Source organism: Artemia sp. Qi Xiang Cuo, chromosome 2 (assembly GCF_049724085.1).
Source record: "Artemia sp. Qi Xiang Cuo chromosome 2, ASM4972408v1, whole genome shotgun sequence".
NCBI classification, from domain to species: Eukaryota; Metazoa; Arthropoda; class Branchiopoda; order Anostraca; family Artemiidae; genus Artemia; species Artemia sp. Qi Xiang Cuo.
Genome location: NC_142795.1, coordinates 84,668,205 through 84,688,067, shown reverse-complemented (window position 1 = coordinate 84,688,067; position 19,863 = coordinate 84,668,205). Strand labels below are relative to the sequence as shown.

The 19,863-nt window shown below is 36.0% G+C and overlaps 2 protein-coding genes across 4 annotated transcripts in view; one reads left to right on the top strand and one right to left on the bottom strand.

Annotated features, from left to right (window-relative positions):
- The window catches only part of LOC148955722 (protein jim lovell-like), a 61,944-nt gene extending 57,529 nt beyond the window's left edge, over positions 1–4,415 (top strand). Inside the window, exon 5 of one of the 3 annotated variants that reach the window (XM_089103684.1) lies at positions 3,640–4,415. In XM_089103684.1, the coding sequence (XP_088959810.1) occupies positions 3,640–4,205 (566 nt within the window). In that variant the 3' untranslated portion in view covers positions 4,206–4,415. The remainder of the gene's footprint in view (positions 1–3,639) is intronic. The other 2 variants (XM_089103676.1, XM_089103700.1) reach the window with 2 other exon arrangements.
- A 6,799-nt stretch (positions 4,416–11,214) lies between these two features.
- The window catches only part of LOC148955721 (uncharacterized), a 49,157-nt gene continuing 40,508 nt past the window's right edge, over positions 11,215–19,863 (bottom strand). Inside the window, exons 20-23 of the mRNA XM_089103663.1 lie at positions 18,540–18,784; positions 14,312–14,534; positions 12,767–12,892; positions 11,215–11,351 (exon numbers count right to left, since the gene is read on the bottom strand). Coding sequence (XP_088959789.1) covers positions 11,307–11,351; positions 12,767–12,892; positions 14,312–14,534; positions 18,540–18,784 — 639 coding nt within the window. The 3' untranslated portion in view covers positions 11,215–11,306. The remainder of the gene's footprint in view (positions 11,352–12,766; positions 12,893–14,311; positions 14,535–18,539; positions 18,785–19,863) is intronic.

Genomic DNA, 19,863 nt, shown 5'->3' with positions numbered 1-19,863 from the left:
TTGACACTTCTACAGTAGGGTTATCGGATACGCTGAATCTGATGGTGCAATTTTCATTAAGATTTCTTTAAATATAGTTAATAATTAAGTTTTCCCCCTATTTTAAAAATTAGGCAAGTTGTCTCAGGCTCGCAAATTTTGATAAGTAACACTAAACTTGATGAATTTTATATATTTGGAATCGCTAAACCTCTAAAACTTCATTCATTTTGCTCACACTTTCATCTAGGATGCTTAAATCATCAGCATAATCTAAGCCCAGGAGATATTAAAAGCTACAAGTGATGACAGTGGTCAAATATGGCTCTGAAGCATGGACGCTCCGAAAAGCGGATGAAGATTTGCTAGATGTTTTCCAGAGAAATTGCTTAAGGATTGTTCTGGGTACCCGGCTGACTGACCGTATGTCAAACAATAGGATATACAAAGAATGTCGCTCAATACCGCTCTCTAGGGCTATAATGAAATAAAGGTTGAGGTGGCTAGGGCACGTTATGCGGATGAAGGATGACAGATTGCCGAAGATTGTTCTTTTCGGCCAACCGTGTTGGGCTAAACGGAAAGCAGTTCGTCCTCGTCTGGGGTGGGAGGACGTCATAAAGAAAGATTTAATGGAAATGGGAACTTCGTGGGCGGGTGTAAAAAGGGAGGCTTTGAATAGATTGGGGTGGAGGAGAAGCGTGCGTAGCTGTGTTGGCCTCAGGTGGCTTGGTGATGCGGTGAGTTGGTAGTAGTAGTAGTAGGAGCATAATAAGCTGATTCTTTTGCTGCATCTATTGATATTAAAAATTCTGTTTTTTAGAGTTTTGTTTTTACTAATGAGCCGAGTCGCTATTTACTCACAGTTTGTTACCACGAACTGTTTGATTAATAGCTATTTGCTATGGCGGTTTGAGGTATGTATAGCCATTGCCTTATCAAAATACATATTTAAAATTTAATCAGACTCTTCTAAAGCTAGAAATGTAGCTGCTCCATCTTTGAATATTTTCGAAATTAGGTCCAAGGTCTTTGTTCGATAAAAATTGAAGTATAAACTTATTAATGATAACTACTTCACAAAGAGGGGGAGGTGGGGGGAGATTTCTTCTGGTGCTCAGATGAGCCTACCTCTAGAAATTATGGTGGTGTTTAATATATACTTTTTTTCATTCTTGATCCAATCCCTACATAAAACAAGTCTTAGATATGCATCATATTAAAATCGTCAGCTGAAGGACGAAGAGCTGATGCACCCTTCCCCCAAAAAGTTCAGGTGCTTATGACTTCCGCTACATTTTTCCATAGTTTTTTTGTCTGATTCGCTTGTTATTTAAGATAGCCTTACCAGCACTGAGCAGACTAGGGGAAGTACGAGAAGTTGAAGCATTAATTCAAGACGGAAAATAGTCTATGCACATATTCATTTGAGTCTTATTGGTAATTAAATAAAAAAAAAAGTTTTTTTCACTGAAAGTAAGGAACGATGTTAAAACTTAAAACGAACAGAAATTATTCCGTATATGAAGGGGGCTATCCCCTCCTCAACGCCTCGCTCTTTACGCTAAAGTTTTTTTATTGTTTAATACAATAGAGTTGTGAGAAAGTCAAACTTTAGTGTAAAGAGCGAGGCGTGAAGAGGGGACAGCCCCCTTCATATACGGAATAATTTCTATTCGTTTTAAGTTTTAACGTCGTTCCTTACTTTCAGTTAAAAAAAACTTTTTTTTGAACGTTTTTGAATTAATACAGTTTTTGATTTTGGCTCACCGTACATGAATAATTAAAACAAAATTTGGATATTAATTGTACTTTTATTTGGTTAAATGGCTTTCTCGAAACTTGTTTAATTTTATTTACGAGCGTTTTTATTAGTAATAAATATACGTAACTTACGTAACGAACTTCTATATTCATAAATTTTTAACACGTATATTAGGGGGTTCGCCCCCTAGTCAATACCCTGTTCTTTAAGCTAAAGTTCGAATTTTTTTCCAATTCTTTAAAAATAACCTCTTAATCACAATCAGTTGATCAGTTGAAAAACTTGTTTTTTTTTATTTAATTTCTGATGTTTTTCTTTAATAATGATAGGAAATCTAGCGACTCCTTAATAGAAATGTCCGTTCCTCCGTGAAGTAATTCGCCGAGGGAAGAGCCACCAATATAAACACCGACCCAACCCCCCCCCGCACTACCCGAAAAAAACTCCCCGGAAAAAGGCGGTATACTTCCCAATAACCAAAACTATATGTTAACATTGAGTAAAGTTCATAGCTTTCAGCCCTCCCCCCGGGGACTTTGGTGGATTACGTCATCCTAAAAGACATTTTTATCATATTTTCAACCAAGTTGAACAAAATGGCTATCTCAAAATTTTGATCGGATGACTTTGGGAAAAAAATGAGCGTGTGAGGGGGCCTAGTTGCCCTCCATTTTTTAGTCACTTAAAAAGGGCACTAGAACTTTTAATTTCCGTTCCAATGAGCCCTCCCACGATATTATAAGACCCCCCGGTCGATACGATCACCCCTGGGAAAAAGAAAGAAAAAAAAAAAGCAAATAAACACGCATCCGTGATCTTTCTTCTGGCAAAAAATGGAAAATTCCACATTTTTGTAGATAGGAGCTTGAAACCTCTACAGTAGGGTTCTCTGATATGCTGAATATGATGGTGTGGTTTTCATTAAGTTCTATAATTTTTAGGGGGTCTTTCCCCCTTTTTTTGAAAATCAGCCAAATTTTCTCAGGCGCGTAACTTCTGATGGGCAAGATCAATCTTTATGAAATTTAAATATTTTAAATAATAATGAAAATCTTATTCTTTTGATGTATTTATTGGTATCAAAATTCAGTTTTTTAGAGTTTCGGTTAACATTGAGCCGGGTCGCTCCTTACTTACAGTTCGTTACCACGAACTGTTTGATGAAGGGTGGAGATAGGAACTCTGAGTATCTTCCTCAGCTTCAGTTTGATTTTTACATCTAATACTGAGGGTCTTATTCCCGGTTCTAGGCGTTCAACCTCCCCCCCCGGTGATTACCCCCCAGAAAATACCCCACTCCCCCGCGGAATATATCCCCCCTCCCAATGGAAAATAAGGCTTTCCAAATTTGAGAATTTTATTTGAGTTTTTCTTTATTTCCGTTTTTTTTTTAGTTAACAAAATTTCAGATACCTCACTATTCTTCTGCAATTTTTTAGTGGTGATACAGACAGAATTGTTTTCCGACTTCAAACTGTCCAAATACTTTACCCCCGCCCCTCCCCCTCATGTGAAAATATATAGCCCAAATTATATATTTCCCATATATTTTGCCTTTCCCCTATGAAAATTAAAAAAAAAAAAATTCTCAAATTTGGAAAGCCTTTTTCCACGGGAGGGAGTATTTTCTGCGGGGGGGGGGGGGTAAACGCCGACCACCCTTATTCCCGTAGCAACAAAACTGTATAGGGAAAAACCATAATCTTACACTTTTAAGATCTGTAATGTGTAAAACGGACGGTAACTCATAGTTTTCAAGTTGTAAAATATCAAATTGATGCACACAACACTTGGATTTCCTAGTTACTGTTGAGTGAACATGAATCTGATCCTTGGAGGAAGGGAGTTAAAATATTTAAAAATGCACATTTTTGGGTTATATATTTTTTTTTCAGGGGATTGCCACATTTGGAATTTGCCAAGGACTGAAGAAGAGGCAATTAGATTTTTCCAGGATAAGGGGTTGTTGCCCAAAACAAAACAGTGCGTCAATGGACACAGCATGATTTTATACTCTTACGAGAAGCAACAATTTTGGAAGTGTAACAGTAGGCCATGTTTGAAACGAGTCGGTTTGCGTGTCAATACGTGGTTTGCTAACAGTAGAATACCATTTGTTACTGCAGTTCGTTTCATTTATTGCTGGGTTAACGAATTGACGTCTGTGGCCTGGTGTAAACAAGAGCTAGGCATTTGTACACAAACAGTTGTCGATTGGAATAAATACCTCCGTGAAGTGTGTCTGTTTTCTCTGAAACAGGAAAACTATGAGAAAATTGGAGGAATCGGCCATATAATGGAAATAGACCAAACATTGTTCTCGAAAAAGAAAAATAATCAAGGTTCAAAACAGAACCTTGTCCTCAAAATGTGGCGGTCGGCAGTGACGGCAGAAGGTAGAGCTCCCTTCAACGCGATACTTACTGACATCTATGCTTTCTGGGCGGCCCGGTTTCCATAATTCTCTGTTGTAGTTTTTTCAATACTAAATTCTTTAATACTAAATACTAATTTTTTAATACTAATACAAAAATTCCGTGTGTTGTATTTTATTATGATTAACCTAAGTTCACTTCTTGGATGTGGTCGACATAATACGCAATACATTTCAAGTTGTAAACGAAATCACGATCATAAAAGTTGCTGTCCTGTGTTGTCTTTGCACACACCGTAGTGCAATCTTTTATATATTCTTCTGCGTTTGATATATTTCAAATATGTAAAAAAAAAAAAAAAAAAAAAAGACGTCTTTGGGATGCTTGTAATAAAGAAATTATTTTGTTTTTCATGTATGCACTAGTAAGTTTGTTGTCAGTATTAGGGCAGTAATTTAAATTATCGAACGGCTGAAAGTTTGCTTCGAATCCTAAGCTGACTAATTTAGGATCCTATGTTACCCGGTCGCTTTAAGAACCGACTCAAGGACAGAACAGCCCTCAATGCTCGGCCCCTGTGGCCATTTTCAGCTAAAGAAATTGAATAAGAACCAGCTTGAAATTATGCTAGAAATTGAAAATTGGTGCCCTTTTCTTAATTTGGAAAATCGTTCTATACGAACGAAACTTAAGGGATTGGATTTATTGCCCAAATCAATTATTAGGAAGGATTCTTCAGGCTTAGTACCCCTTGCCTAGGATAAACAGTTGCTTTTCAAACAAGGTTTTTTTTATATTTTACAGAACTTAATTGTGCTAGGTAAGTAAAAGCCAGCAAATAAACACCCGCAGTTTCAGAGGCCTCTACTACGCTCTTGTAAGTATTGAAGGAAAAAGGTTCTTGTAAATATTTGCTTAAAAGCTTCGAGGAAGCAAAGGATGAGCGGACACGTGCAAATCAATGCGGATTTCGAAGAGGGAGAGGGTGCACTGACCAGGTCTTCACTCTTCGCCTTATTCTCCAACAGTGCGAATGCTACAAACTCCCCATAATTAACATGTTCCTTGATTTTTGTGGCTGCTTTCGAATCTGTAACTCGCGAAAACCTTTGGCGAATCATGTTGGAAGATGGTATGCCAGTTGAATTCATAGAGCTGTTGAAGGCCTACTAAAAGCATTGAAAATCGACAGTAAGAGTGCTGGGCGAAGAAACTGAGCCCTTTAATGTTGAAAGTAGTGTGAAACAGGGGTGCATATTGTCCCCTGTTTTGTTTAACTACTGTATAGACTGGATTCTAGAGAGTGCACTCTCAAGTTTTGATGGTGTTGTTATGGGATTGGGCATTAACATGTCTGACCTGGACAATACGGATGACATCAACGCTTTTGCTGCTGATCCAGCAACTGCCCAAGCAAAGTTAAATGAAATAGCGCATTTTTTTCTGCTACTGGGCATGAAAGTCAACACCGCCAAAATTAAAGCCATGGACCTAAACATACAGTCGGATTATCAGCTTGTGCATTACGGACAAGAATCGGAAAAAGTCGACAGCTTCACCTATTTTGGCTCAATAATAGATCCTCGTGGAGGCTGTGACCTTAGCGTACAGAACAGAATCAACAAAGGCCAAGCCATCTTCTTACAACTCCGCCGCCATTTGTGGATCTGGCTGGAGATGATCATGAAGACAAAAATTTCTGTCTATAAAGCGGCTGTTAGATCTGTTCTCTTCTATGCAGTCAAAACTTGGCCACTGAAGGCGCTTCATCTCCATGGTTTGGAAGTCTTTGACCACCACTGTCTACGAAAAATCCTAAGGATTCGATACTCCGACAGAATCTCAAATCTTGATGTGCGCCACCGCTGCTGTAACATCGAACCCACCGCCATGATTGTCAAACAGAGAAGACTGCGTTGGCTTGGTCATGTCCTTAGAAGATCCAATGACCGAATCATAAAGCAAGGGCTTCTAGCTACCCCGTTTCCAGATTGGCGCAGGCGACCTGGCGGTCAATTTAAGAATTGGTGGACAACTGCCAAAAACGACTTCGACCCCATTGGCGGATTTTGAAAGTTTGGCATAACTTAAAACGCCTGCCCTCGGGCCCTGGGGCTGTGTTGACCCCAGAGTTTTCGTTATATGATCTTTAAACTATTTTTAAAAAAGGCTATCTCAAAGTTCTTATCGGATGGGTTTGAGGAAAAAAGGGTGCGGAGGGGGTGTAGGGCTAGGTGCCCTACAATCTCTTTTGACTCTTAAAAAGTGAACTAGAACTTTCAATTTCCAATCAAATGAGCCTTCTTTGAAGTTTATAAAAGCAACCCTTCCATAAGAACCATATATTCCACCTAGGGTATAACTTGCAACGCCTTACCCCGGGCTCTGGGGGGTTGTGTCGATACCGACACGATCTTTGAACTATTTTTAACAAAATAGCTATCTCAGATTTTTTTTCAGATGTATTTGGGAAACAAGGGTTTGGGGGGGGGGAAGCTGGTTAACCTCCGATATCTTTTGACGCTTAAAAAGTGAACTAGAAATTTCAATGTCCAATCAAATGAGCCCTCTCTGAAGTTTATACGAGCATTCCTTCCATAGTAACCATACATGCCCCCAGGGCATAACTTACAACCCTTGCCCTGAGGGCTGTGGGGGAGTGTCCTCCTAAAAAACATAATTTCCATCTGGAAATCAACTACTTGAAGTTTCTACGACAAAGCTTTCTATAAAAACCTTATGTGCCCCCAGGGCATAACTTATAATCCTTGCCCTGTGGGGTGTGGGGGGAGTGTCCTTCTCAAAAACATAACTTCTATGTGGAAATCAGCTGCGTTGAAGGAAATGGCTATCTCAAAATTTTGATTGGATGTGTTTGGAAAATGGTGGGCGTGGAAGGGGTGTTAGTTGCCGAGAAGAAATTAATCTGAGTAGGGTTCTAAACCCTATGCTTTCTAAAAGCCAGAATATAATTTGTAACTGTACTGAAAAGAATTCAAATGAATTTACTGAAAAAAATGTGCATCTTCAGTTTAATATACATATACTGATATTTATTCCTTAAAATCTTAATTAATTTTTGATTTCTTAAAGTTATAAAAGTGAAAAAATTTATTAGATTTTTTTCAGTAAAGTACAAATTATATTATGGCATTTAAAAGCATAGAGCTTTAGAAAACACCGAGTAGGGTTTAGAACCCTGCTCAGATTAATTTCTGCTCGTTCTGAGTTTCAACTTATTTTAATTTCTGTTTGTTTTGAGTTTAGTTTATTTATTGATACTGATTTGTGGTAGTTGCAGGCTTGGTAGATTTTTTTATTCTATTTTTGTTCATTTTTGGTTAAATGGAGTTCTTTACTCGTTTTTGAAAAACCTATTTTGTGCAAAAAGTTTTTTGATTAATTTCTGTCTGTTCTGTATTGACATTGTCTTTTTCAGGGAGAAAGACTGAGCCTCTTCTGAAGTCAAACAACCATTCCTTCCATAAAAACCTTAAATATCCCCTGGACATAACTTACAACGCTTGTCCCTAATCTCTGGGGTTTGTTTCGACCTCAAAAACCTTGTTATATGATATTTAGACTATTTTGAATAGAATGGCTGTCTCAAAATTTCTATTAGACGCATTTCGTAACAATACGACGTGTGTGTAGACAGGAAAGGGTAGCTGCCCTCTGATTACTTAACTCTTAAAAAGAGCGCTAGAGCGTTCGATCACCAATCTAATGAAACCCCTTCGAAGTTTATATGACCTCACTTTCTATAAAAACCCATATGTCCCCAGGGCATAACATACAACCCTTGCCTTGAGGGCTGGGGGGATTTATTATCCTCAAACACATAGTTTCCAGACCTTTCTGATAGGCTTAGTAAAATGGCTATATCAAAATTTTGATTGGAAGTGTTTAAGGAAATGATAGGCGTGGAGGGGGACATTTGCCTTCTGATCACTTTCGACGAATAAAAACGGCACTAGTCCTCTCAATTTCCAATCGAATGAGCTCTTTTTGAAGCTTCTACGATAAAACATGCTATAAAAACGTTATATGTCCCGAGGGCATAACTTACGACCTTTGTCCTGTGGCCTATGGGGGGGAGGGTCGTCATCCTCAGAGACATAATTTGCAGACGTTTCAACTGCGTTGAACTAAATGGTCATATCAAAATGTTAGTCGAAAATGTTTGGGGAAATGATCGGCGTGGGGGGGGAAGAATCTTCCTCCGATTACTTTCGACTATTAAAAAGGGCAATAGCCCTCTGAGTTTCCAATTGAAAGAACCCTTTTTGAAGTTTTTACTACAGCACTTTCTATAAGACATTATATGCCCTCAGGGCATAACTTACAACCTTAGCCCCGAAAGATGTGAGGAATTGGCATACTCAAACATATAATTTCTGGACTCTTCAAGTACGTTCAACAAAATGGTTATATTAAAATGTTGATCATAAGTGTTTTGGGGAAAGGATGGGCATGGGGGGGGCATTCGCCCTCCGATCACTTTTGACTATTACTAAGGGCACTAGCCCTCTCAGTTCACAATTGATTGAGTTTTTTTTTAAGTTTCTACGACAACATTAACAAAGGCCTACTATCCAAACTGATAAACAGCATTAAACAAATTTGCTATCTGAAAACTTTTTTTCGACGTGTTAGGGAAATTGGCGCAGGTGTTATGTGTGCGATTTTTCCTCCAATCACTTTCACCCTATAAATAGGGCAGTAGCCTTTTGAGTTTCCAATTGAATAAGCACTTTTTGAAGTTTTCACGACAACGCTTTCTATAAAACCTTATATGCCCCCGGGGCATAACTTACAACCCTTGCGCTGAGGGCTGTTGGGGGATTTTCATCCTAAAAGACATAATTTCAGGACTTTTCAACAAAATTGTTGTCTCAAAATGTTTATTGGGTGTTTTTGGGGAAATGGTGGGCGTGGGAGGGATGTTAGTTCTCATCAAATCGCTTTTGACAATCACATCAAATCTATTTATTAACAAGGGCACTATCCCTTCGAAGTTTCGAAATTTTTGAAGTTTCTATTACAACGCTCTCTATAAAACCTTACATGCCCCCGGGGCATAACTTACAGCCCTTGCCCTGAGGAGTGTTGGGGGCGGTGGTTTATCATCCTCAAAGACATAATATGAGTATTTTCAAAAAAATGAGTATTTCAAAATTTTGATTGGATGTGTTTGGAGAAATGGTGGGCGTGAGAGCAGGGTTATTGCCCTTCAATCAGTTTCGACTAGCCTATTAAAAAGGGCACTAGCCATTTCAATTTCCAATTGAATGAGCCTTTTTTGAAGTTTCTACGACAACATTTTCTATAAGAAAAACCTTATATGCCCCCAGGGTATAACTTACAACCATTGTCTTGAAGGCTGTTAGGGGGGGGGGGGTCATCTTCAAAAACCTAATCTCCCGAACTTTCATCCACATTGAACAAAATGGCTTTCTCAAAATTTTGATTGGATGTGTTTGGGGAAATTGTTGGCGTGAGAGGGGGGTTAGTTGCCCTCCAATCACTTTCGACTATTAAAAAGGGCACTAGCCCTTTCAATTTCCAATTGAATGAGCCTTTTTTGAAGTTTCTAGGAAAACACTCTCTATAAAAACTTAGTATTCTCTCAGGGTATAACTTACAACCCTTGCCCTAAGGGGTTTGGGGGGTTTGTCATCCTCAAAATCATAATTTCCAGAACATTTAACTACGTTACAGAGAATGCCTATCTCAAAATTTTAATTGGATGTGTTTTGGGAAATGGTGGGCGTGAGAGGGGGTTAGTTGCTCTCCAATCACTTTCGAGTATTAAAAAGGGCACTCGCCTTTTTAATTTCCAATCAAATGAGCTGTTTCGAAGTTTCTACGACAACACTTTCTATAATAACATTATATGCCTCCAGGGCATAACTTACAACCCCTGCCCTGTGGGCTGTTAGGGGGTTATCATCCTCAAAGACCTAATTTCCAGAACTTTTAACTACGTTGAACAAAATGAATATCTCAAAATTTTGAATGCATGTTTTTTGGGAAATGGTGGGCGTGAGAGGGGGGTTAGTTACCCTCCAATTAGTTTCAAATATTAAAAAAGACACTATCCCTTTCAATTTCCAATCGAGTGAGCCCTTTTTGAAGTTTTACGACAACGCTTTCTATAAAAAATCTTACATACCCCAAGGGCATAACTCAAAACCCTTGCCCTGAGGGCTGTAGGGGGAGTATCATCCTCAAAGACATAATTTTCGGACCTTTTAACTACGTTGAACAAATTTTCTATCTCATAATTTTGACTGGATGTGTTTGGGAAAATGGTAGGCATAAGAGGGGGGTTAGTTGCCCTCCAATCACTTTTGACTATTAAAAAGGCCACTAGCCCATTGAACTTCCAATCGAATGAGCCCTTTTGGAAGATTCTGCGAAAACACTTTCTATAAAAACCTTATATGCCACCAGGACATATCTTACAACCTTTTCCCAGAGGGATTTGGGGGGTTGTCATCCTCAAAGACCTAATTTTCAAAATTTTAAACTCCGTCGAAAATAATACCTACCTAAAAATTTTAATTGGATGTGTTTGGGGATATAGCGAGCGTGAGAGGGGGTTAGTTTCTCTCTAATCATTTTCGACCATTAAAAAGAACATTAGCCCTATCAATTTCCAATGAAGCAATCTCATTTAGAAGCTTCTACGACAACTCTTTCCATAAAAACCTTCTATGCCCCCAGGGCATAACTTACAACCCTTGCCTTGAGGGCTGTGGGGGGGGGGGTATCATCCTTAAAGACCTAATTTCCAAAACTTTCAACTACGTTGAATACAATGGTTATCTAAAAAAATTTTATTGGATGTGTTTGGAGAAAAGGTTGGCGTAAGAGGGGGGTTATCTGCCCTCCAGTCACTTTCGACTATTAAAAAGGGCACTAGCCATTCCAATTTCCAATCGAATGAGTCCTTTTCGAAGTTTCTACAACTCCTTCTATACGATGTGCCCTGATCTAGAAAAAAAATAAAACAAAAATAATACGTTATGCCAACATCGTTCTTTACTTAGGCAGCACTATTGCGCTGCCTATGACTATAACAAGACATAATCATGATGCAATGCGTCTATTTGCGCAAAATATTGTATAAAACATAAAATAAATTAAGTCCATAATTGTCGATCTAATCACAGAAATTGAATTTAGGCCACAGGATTCGTCAAGAAGGTGGCAATTGAGCGGCGAGCCTGAAATAAGAAATTCATATTGAAAATACAGTTATTATAATCGAGAGTATCTCCACGGAAGTGAGTTAATATTTTGGTGTGTGCAGAAAGGTTTTGAAGGTGTAATCAGTAGAATCTAAATAAGAAACAAATAATTTATAAATTTAATCTCAACACATAGCAAGTTATTTACACCAAAATAAAACTTGAAATTTATGTATGTAAGGATTATGTTTCAGCAGGGGTACCAATTCACGAAGTTGTAGAGAGCAAGGATTTTTGTTCAATTTATTGCTTTAATGAAGATACAAAGAAAAAACTTTTTTTTATCCAAAGGGGGGGGGGTGTTTCTCGATTTCTTCAAGAGAACACAAAAATAGTACTTTTAAAATTTAGGGGTGAGTCACTCCCTCCCCCATCATATTTGCGCCAGTGAGAACAACCAGCCATAATGTTGGGCCATAAAATGAATGAAGAGGATCTAAATCCTCCCAGAAGTGATAATTAAAATTAATAAAAGATTTAAAGCTGAACTGGCCGAACATGACAAAAACAAAGAGAGAAAACAAATATATCAAGATGAAGAAACAAACAGGACTACGGCCAACAGAAGGAAAAGACAAACTAAAACGACCCAAATATTTTCATCCGAATAAAACAAGGAGTCTTCAACGCTAAATGTAAACGAAGAACAAAGAAAATTTTAAAATAATCTATACCTTCTAAAACTAAATAAAATCTAAAACTAAGCAATAAAAAAAGAAATAAAACAGCAACCAATACCTATAAGTACAATTAATACTGCTGCAGTTGAATACCACAGAAGTATTTTTATACGCAATTGCTAGTTACTTAAAATGAGAACACACATTTCTTGGTCATTTCTGTGTTTTTGTTTCTCAGTCGCTTCGGCCTAAGAGAAATATTGAGGTTTCACTCTGTTTTTTTTTTTTTTTTTTTTGTTTTTTTTTTTTTTTTTTTTTTTTTTTACTAAAATTGAAAGAATACCAGACAGCATTGCTATTATGCTTGTAATACACATAAGAATGAAGAATTGTGTATGTGGAAACTTAAAGTTCCAACTTGACAATTTAGTAAAATTGAAGAAAAGAATTTTTCGATAATTGTTAATTGTTAGATTATCGAATTATCATAATTAGCATAGTACCAAGTATTCTACTAAAAATAGATGGGCCCTGGCTTCCACAGGGCCTCTTAAAGAAAACTCTTCTAGACTATTACTGCTACTAAAAACTCATCAGAGCAAGCCATCTGGGACCAGTAGATCTGCAAATGCTCCTCCTCCCTCAACATTTCATCCCAAAAAATCCACCCCTGCACTTTTTAAGCAAATGTAGCCATTTATTAACATACCCTTTCAACGGTATGTAAAAGTAAATAACGAAATGAATTTTAAAATTTCATAAGAAACTTACTCTTTGTCCTTGTTCAATAGCGGCAACCATCACATTGAAAGCCTTTTTCCAGGCAGATTCAGCCAATGGAGTAAATTCCTCACCAAGATTGGCTTTCATAAGTGGAACGAAGTGCTCTGCAAAGTCCTATTAAAAGATATTTATCAATTTTAGCAATTCTTAAACATAATATACGAGTTACTAGAAAAGGACTAGGAACTTTTTTGGAAAATTTTACGGTGTCACTTGAATAACAAGAGACAAAAAATATTTCTCCAATAAAGAGTTTCTGGTACTTGTATGATATAGCCCCTACATAATATTTTCTAATATGTTTCTCTGAAGCTCAATCCTAATGAACTATACCTAAGCACGATAGAAAATATAATACTTTAGAAACAAATTTGGGGTATATATTTTGGGCTATGTAATTTGAATTTAAGAATAAAATATCAGAAAATTCTAGCCATGTAACAACCTCATTTTGGATTCTCCCCTTCAGTAATATTTTTTTTACAAATAAAACAATTGATTATGATTTAAATATTTTTTTAAGCTAGGTTATGACATAAGTCGACTTTTGCTTTGGCAACTGAATTTCACGTAGTTCAATAAAAAATTTATTCATGTTGGTAAAAGCTGGGTCGCCTCGGTTTAAGGTTTGTCATATTTTTTTTTTTTTTGCCGGTACAATATTAATTTTTAAAAAGGGCTATTTATGCTTGAGTACAAAAATTATCCGATTTTTACGTTTTTGTTTAAATGAAATTTTTTCTTCGAAATTTTCTACAAAAATCGGAGAATTTTGCTGTCCATTAAAAGCTTCTAGTCGGAATTGAAATAGTAACGTCAGTCAGTAGTATTTACTCGTTAAAACTTACCGTCTTCTGTTAGACCTTAACTAAAGAAGAGTCACTTTTTAATCTAACTAATAACTTGGAAATTCACTTTTACTCTTATCCTCCAGTGACAGTACGGGATAAAGAAAAAAGATCATGGCATAACATCAAAGAAATACCATAATTTATGTTTCTAGACCGTTTTTTAGAAGCAAATAGAAACAACGCCAGGAAAATTGACCTCAATTATAACGTAAGCCAACGTAATCTGAGTTAATAACTCAGAAACCTATATTCGCCCTTACTCTCCAGTAATGTTAAAGAACAAGGACATGAGATTATGATGCAAAATCAAAGAAATGCTATAATTAGCGGTTCAAGACATTTTTGTTTCAAGTAAATGGGAACAAACGTAAGGCAAATAGATCCCAATTGTAAGGTAATTTAACATAATTTCAGTTAGTTGCTTGAAAATTTGTCTTTGCTATTACCCTCCAGTGACACTAAGGGGTAAGAAAACCATATGGTGATACAGAATTATATTTCTGTTTCAAAATAATTTAATTTGAAGTAAAAAAAAAATGTAAGGCAAATCAAAGAGAAAGATGGAAAATTCTAATTAATGATGAAATTTGATTTAATAGTATATTTCGAACTTTGCTTATTTACAGTGAATAGGGGTGCCTATTTATTTATTGTATATGAATAAATTATAATTAATACATACATCGAAATGGACCTTGTTAACTTTGCGAGGAACGTGATCTTTGCCCAGTTGATTAAGAGACTGTCCGAGTTCAATGGAATTCTGGAGGCTTCCAACCAGAGTATCAAGTTGAGCCATAACATTCCTGGCGTGAGTGTTCAATTCTGGGGATCCTTCAAGGCCAGTGACTTCATATTCAGCAAGATTACTGAACAATGGCTGGTAACCGTGGTCAGTGAAAAGCCTTGGACAAGATAATACTTGGTCAGTGAAAAGCCTTGGACAAAATGTACTATCTTGTATTATGTTTTACATATTATATATCTTGTTTTTATATTTTGCATCCGTGTTATACATTTCATATAATCCATACTGTGTTATTATGTTTATATGATAATATAAATTGAATAATCGTATTTTATATTTTATAAATTTATATTTATGCAAAAATCATTTAACAAATAACAAAAAGAATGTAGTAACTATAAGAAATAAAGGGACGACATGAACACCAAAATAATCAACTAGATGAAAAACAAGGGCTAAGACCATGAAACGCCTTAATTTTTTGAATAACAAACTCAAACTGCCGCTCATATAGCAAGGCAAATTTTGATGTTACACATGGAGCCTTAAAATTCTGCATAATTTTTATGTTCTTTTAGGTAAGGTAAGGTAAAGGTAGGTAAGGAAAATCTTCATTAATAAAGCTAGATACAACAACTTCAAATTTTATTTTGTTAACAATCCCAAATAATTCAACAAAATAAACAAAACTTTCGCATTGAAGAAAAAACCTATGAGAGTTTGACGTCGTACTTAAGTCCACGCAACTACTGCCCCATCAAATTAATTATTCAATTAAATATATATATATATATGTATATATATATACTATATATATATATATATATATATATATATATATATATATATATATATATATATATATAATAAATAATTAAGAAAAATGAAAATAACTCAAAATAATAATAAACAAATAAAACGTAAAATCAAAGTAATAACAAATCTATTTTTCATCAATCATCAACATTCAACTCTCCCCTCCCCTACTAAGCCCACCTAACCACACAGGCCCACCCTTATATATAATAAATAATTAAGAAAAATGAAAATAACTCAAAATAATAATAAACAAATAAAACGTAAAATCAAAGTAATAACAAATCTATTTTTCATCAATCATCAACATTCAACTCTCCCCTCCCCTACTAAGCCCACCTAACCACACAGGCCCACCCTTAACTCCGCAGCCCACCCTTCCTCCCCTATTGACTATAATAAAGTTGGTAACATTCTAGTTTAGCTACTTTTCACTATTTTGGAAAGGGTTTGGGTTAGGAGAATGAAACTTTCAGTAATGAATCCAGGACGAAAAAACATATTCTGGGAATGTATTGGCAAGCTTCTATCTTCACCCTCTTCTGATTTCGAAGCCTTAGACATGTGCCTACTTGTCAGGTCTGTACCTGTTTAAATTTTGACAAAACAACATTTTACCTTGATTTTTAGTTATCAGTTTCTTTGTCTCTAGTTTTAGCTTTGAAAATACAATGCCTGTTATTTGAGTAGAATCTTAAGCCATATCAGTGGGTTTTTTCTAAATTTAGGAAATGTAGTTGCAGATCTTTGAAAACTCATAAATTGGCATTGCACAAAGTTGTGAAGCATAAAACAATTTTTCTGTACTTTATTTAATCATAATATATATTTTTAAAGGTTTCACTGTTACAACACAAAAACGTTTAATTGTCATCAAAAGGTCACTGGCCTCTAGAGGGAGAAGGAGTAGAGGTAGGTACTTCAAAATAACTTCCCAGGACATAATTTAGTCTTTAGGCTGATCCCCGAAAATTTCATTTTCCTAACCTAACCCCTTTCCAAGATAGCAAAAAGTTGCTAAATTAGAATTTTACCATAAAATTCAACAATTATACCCCAAAAAGTAATCTTTTAAATTAATTTTATATTGAGGTACGTGTTCCACCATCCTAATGCTCACTGGTTGCTCATTCCATAAAGATGGGCCCTGGTGTTTCATTGAAAACAAAGACTGTGCACCACAGCGCAAGTCAACAACTATACTATCACTTTGCCTAGTTCCATAATTAAGCAAACCACTATTTATTTGGTAAAAACTATTTTAAAAATTGGGAGCTAGAATATTTAAGCACTGAAACACAAATAATGCAGATTGTTGATTTCTTATCTGACTTATATAAAGGACCTTCAGGCGCATAAATAAGCACAGGTGTCATGCATATCCTGGACATACCAACCGATTGTTCTCACAGCTTAATTTTGCAGAAAGAAGTTACTTCTATAGTTCCATAAAAAGCTTCTGCGCCATAGGATGCAGTCGTAGGAGATATATGGATAAACCAACGAGTAACATCTAGTTAGAAGTGTCCTTTGTGGGAGAATGTGCCAAGGACGTCGAAGTATGCCAACCCCACGAACGATTTTTGATGAAATTGCGTCACTGTGACATTTCCAGGAAAGGCGACAATCAAAGTGAAAACCAAGGTAACGGAGATGATCAACTAGTTGAACTAGTTTCCCACATAAAGTTACTAGGCCAAAGATATCCAGCGGTGTACCAACCTTACAAAACGTCATTAAAATATTTTGCGCATATTCATACACAATAGACTTAATGAAGTGAAAATCTCCAGCCTTCCCAATGCAATATTCACTTTTCTCACCAGCTCCTCCACAGATGAGGCAAACACAGTTAAAATAGTATTATCAACAAGCAAGGTAAGATACACATATTTCAAGTAAAATAGCATGAGACCAACACAGATGAGGTAAAGCACTGACCCTTGTGGTACTCCACACTTCACTGGAAATACTGCTGAGCTCGCATCACTTAGCAATACTTTGAGAGATCTCCTTATGAGATAGCTTTCAAACCACTTTAAGCACTTTCCACAGACACCTAGTAACCCCAAAAATATCTATAAATATAAATAAAAGTGTTTCGCATATGTCCATATCATTGCTATTTGATTCCATAAGTTGTTGCAAAATATGCCCTCAAATACCATAGTGCTTAGGTATCTTTTTTGAGAAAAAAAAGACATTGAGCGGTTGCAACAAGTCGAGTACAGTTTTGCTATCGCTTTACAACTATACTTACTCCAGCTAATGAAAATTTTTGAATATTTGCTGTCTCTTTCTTATTTTCTGGCTCCTGCGAAAATGTCCATGCTTGAATCGAGCGAAGAACCATTTCCTTAGATGCCAAGTCAAGACAGAACTCTAACCGATTCGACACACGGGATCTTTTACTAGTCTTCTTTTTCTTCATTTTCTTCTTTTTGCCAATATCCAAAATTTGGCTAACTAATCAGCAATGCTTTAACCTATTTAGTAACGTCTATATTTTTACAAGTTCTGGCTGCTAAGAAAATGATTAAGTCTGAAGCTATCAATGAGCCGTTTCCCTGAGTGCGATGTTTGGAAAATCTCTGACTGATTTTACGCGTAACACCCTTTGCTATGTTGGCTAAAATTAACCAATCCCTTTGTTTTTTAACTACACTTCTAGTCCCCATTTGCTCTACATTTATTCTGTGAAATATCAGTTCGACTCTTCTAGCTCTAGAGGCTCAAATTTCACTTGCACCCATTCTTCATCGGTATGATTAATTATTTTATATCCTCCCACATTTTGTTGTCTCTTGATGTTTAATAATATTGTCATTTTGATTTTACTTTTTAAAACTAACTTGGACCACATAGTCCCTAACGTAGGCTATTAGTTACTGCAGTCCTATCATTAATTTCTTAAATTTTACTTAGGGCCATCTTGATTGACGAAAGATTTTCTGGCTACTTATTCGAAATATAACTCTCCCACCCTTGCCCATCTCACCCTGATTGACGCCCTGTTTACCCCATCAGTTTTTAGTGCACCATGGACAAAATTTGAGGCATTCTATTTAGCCTCATATTTAAAAGGTCATCAGTTTTACTCCTGGGATGCGCACCAACATTAAATTTGGAAGTGGAAGTTTAGTGCTATATATATATATATATATATATATATATATATATATATATATATATATATATATATATATATATATATATATATATATATATATATATATATATATATATATATATATATATATATATATATATATATATGTGTGTGTGTGTGTGTGTGTGTGTCTGTGTGCGTGTGTGTGTAAACATGGTTTATTAAAGCTTTATTTACTGTTTGAAAACGATTGCTCCTTTCCCCATTAGGTCAGGTTTGGCAAGAGCCCATGTTCGCTGAATAGCTGCGATATCAGCAGCAGAGAAAGCAGTCTGTGGGTTTACTTCCTTAAGGCCGAGAAGACCTTGGTCAATTACACCAATGATACGGTCGAGTCCTTTTCTCCATGCTGCGACTGCTTCAGGTCTCAATTGGGCTTGAAGCTCATTTTGCATAACTGGAATCAGAGCTTCTGAGAAGGCCTAAAATAGGAAAAGCTATTAAACTGAATAATGTGTGGGAATTAGTTAAATTAACTCCTTTTTTCAAACCTTTTTTTTACTCCTTCCAAAAGTCATCATTTGCAAAAGAACACGAATATGTTTAATTTAGGGGGTAACAGCGGTTAGCTATAAATGAAATATCGGGGGTATTTTTGCTTATATAGATGGTGGCTATAGTTAACGACCTTGCCTTGTCAACTGAGTAAAACTATATGGTTCTTCTAGGTTGGACTAATCATATAAAGCTATCTTATAGGAATAGCTTTAAATACCTCAAAAGAACAGGAATGATTGCTTTACGAGCGAAATAAACCAGCTGAAGTTTCCAGAGGACAAATTAGTTGAACAATATTTGTTCTTTGAACAAATATTGAAGAAAATTCAAAAATTAAAAATAATTTTGGTTGTGAGCGCACTATACTAGTCACATTGCATTGAAAATTGTCTGGATATTTTTTTTTTTTTTTGGGGGGAGGGGTTTTATTGTGTCCTAGACTGTTGAATATCTATTTTAGTATGGACCCAAAGAAGGTCATTTGGACTAAAATGGCGAGAGACTGCTAATTTTAAATCCCTTGAAAGTAACTGATAAAAATAATTGTTCAGTTTTGGTGAATACTGTTAAGCATTAGTACTCATTTTTAGAGAATATCCTTATCACTGCAAAAAGTTAGAAGTCAATCAATTTATTTTGGCACTAAATTGACGATTAAGTTCTTAGCGAAAAAAGTGGACTTAATTGCACTAGCTTATAAGTAGTCCAAGTTTCTAATCATAAAAATCGTTTTTACAATTACTAATTTCAAGCTCTTAGACTGTGTTTATAATAGTTATTGCTGAAAACAGTTTTATTATAAGCTTAATCAACTTCATTGATCTTAAGTCGTCTAAAGCGAAAAATTCCAGAACTGAATATGTCTCTACAACTAGCCTGTGCTTACAATAATGATGCGCTGCACCAAGGACTTCATTATTATCATCAAAAACTGTTTTTCAAACACTACTAATGGTAGTCTGTTGGGGGCTCACTAAGACAATGATGAAACAACGAAAAATAC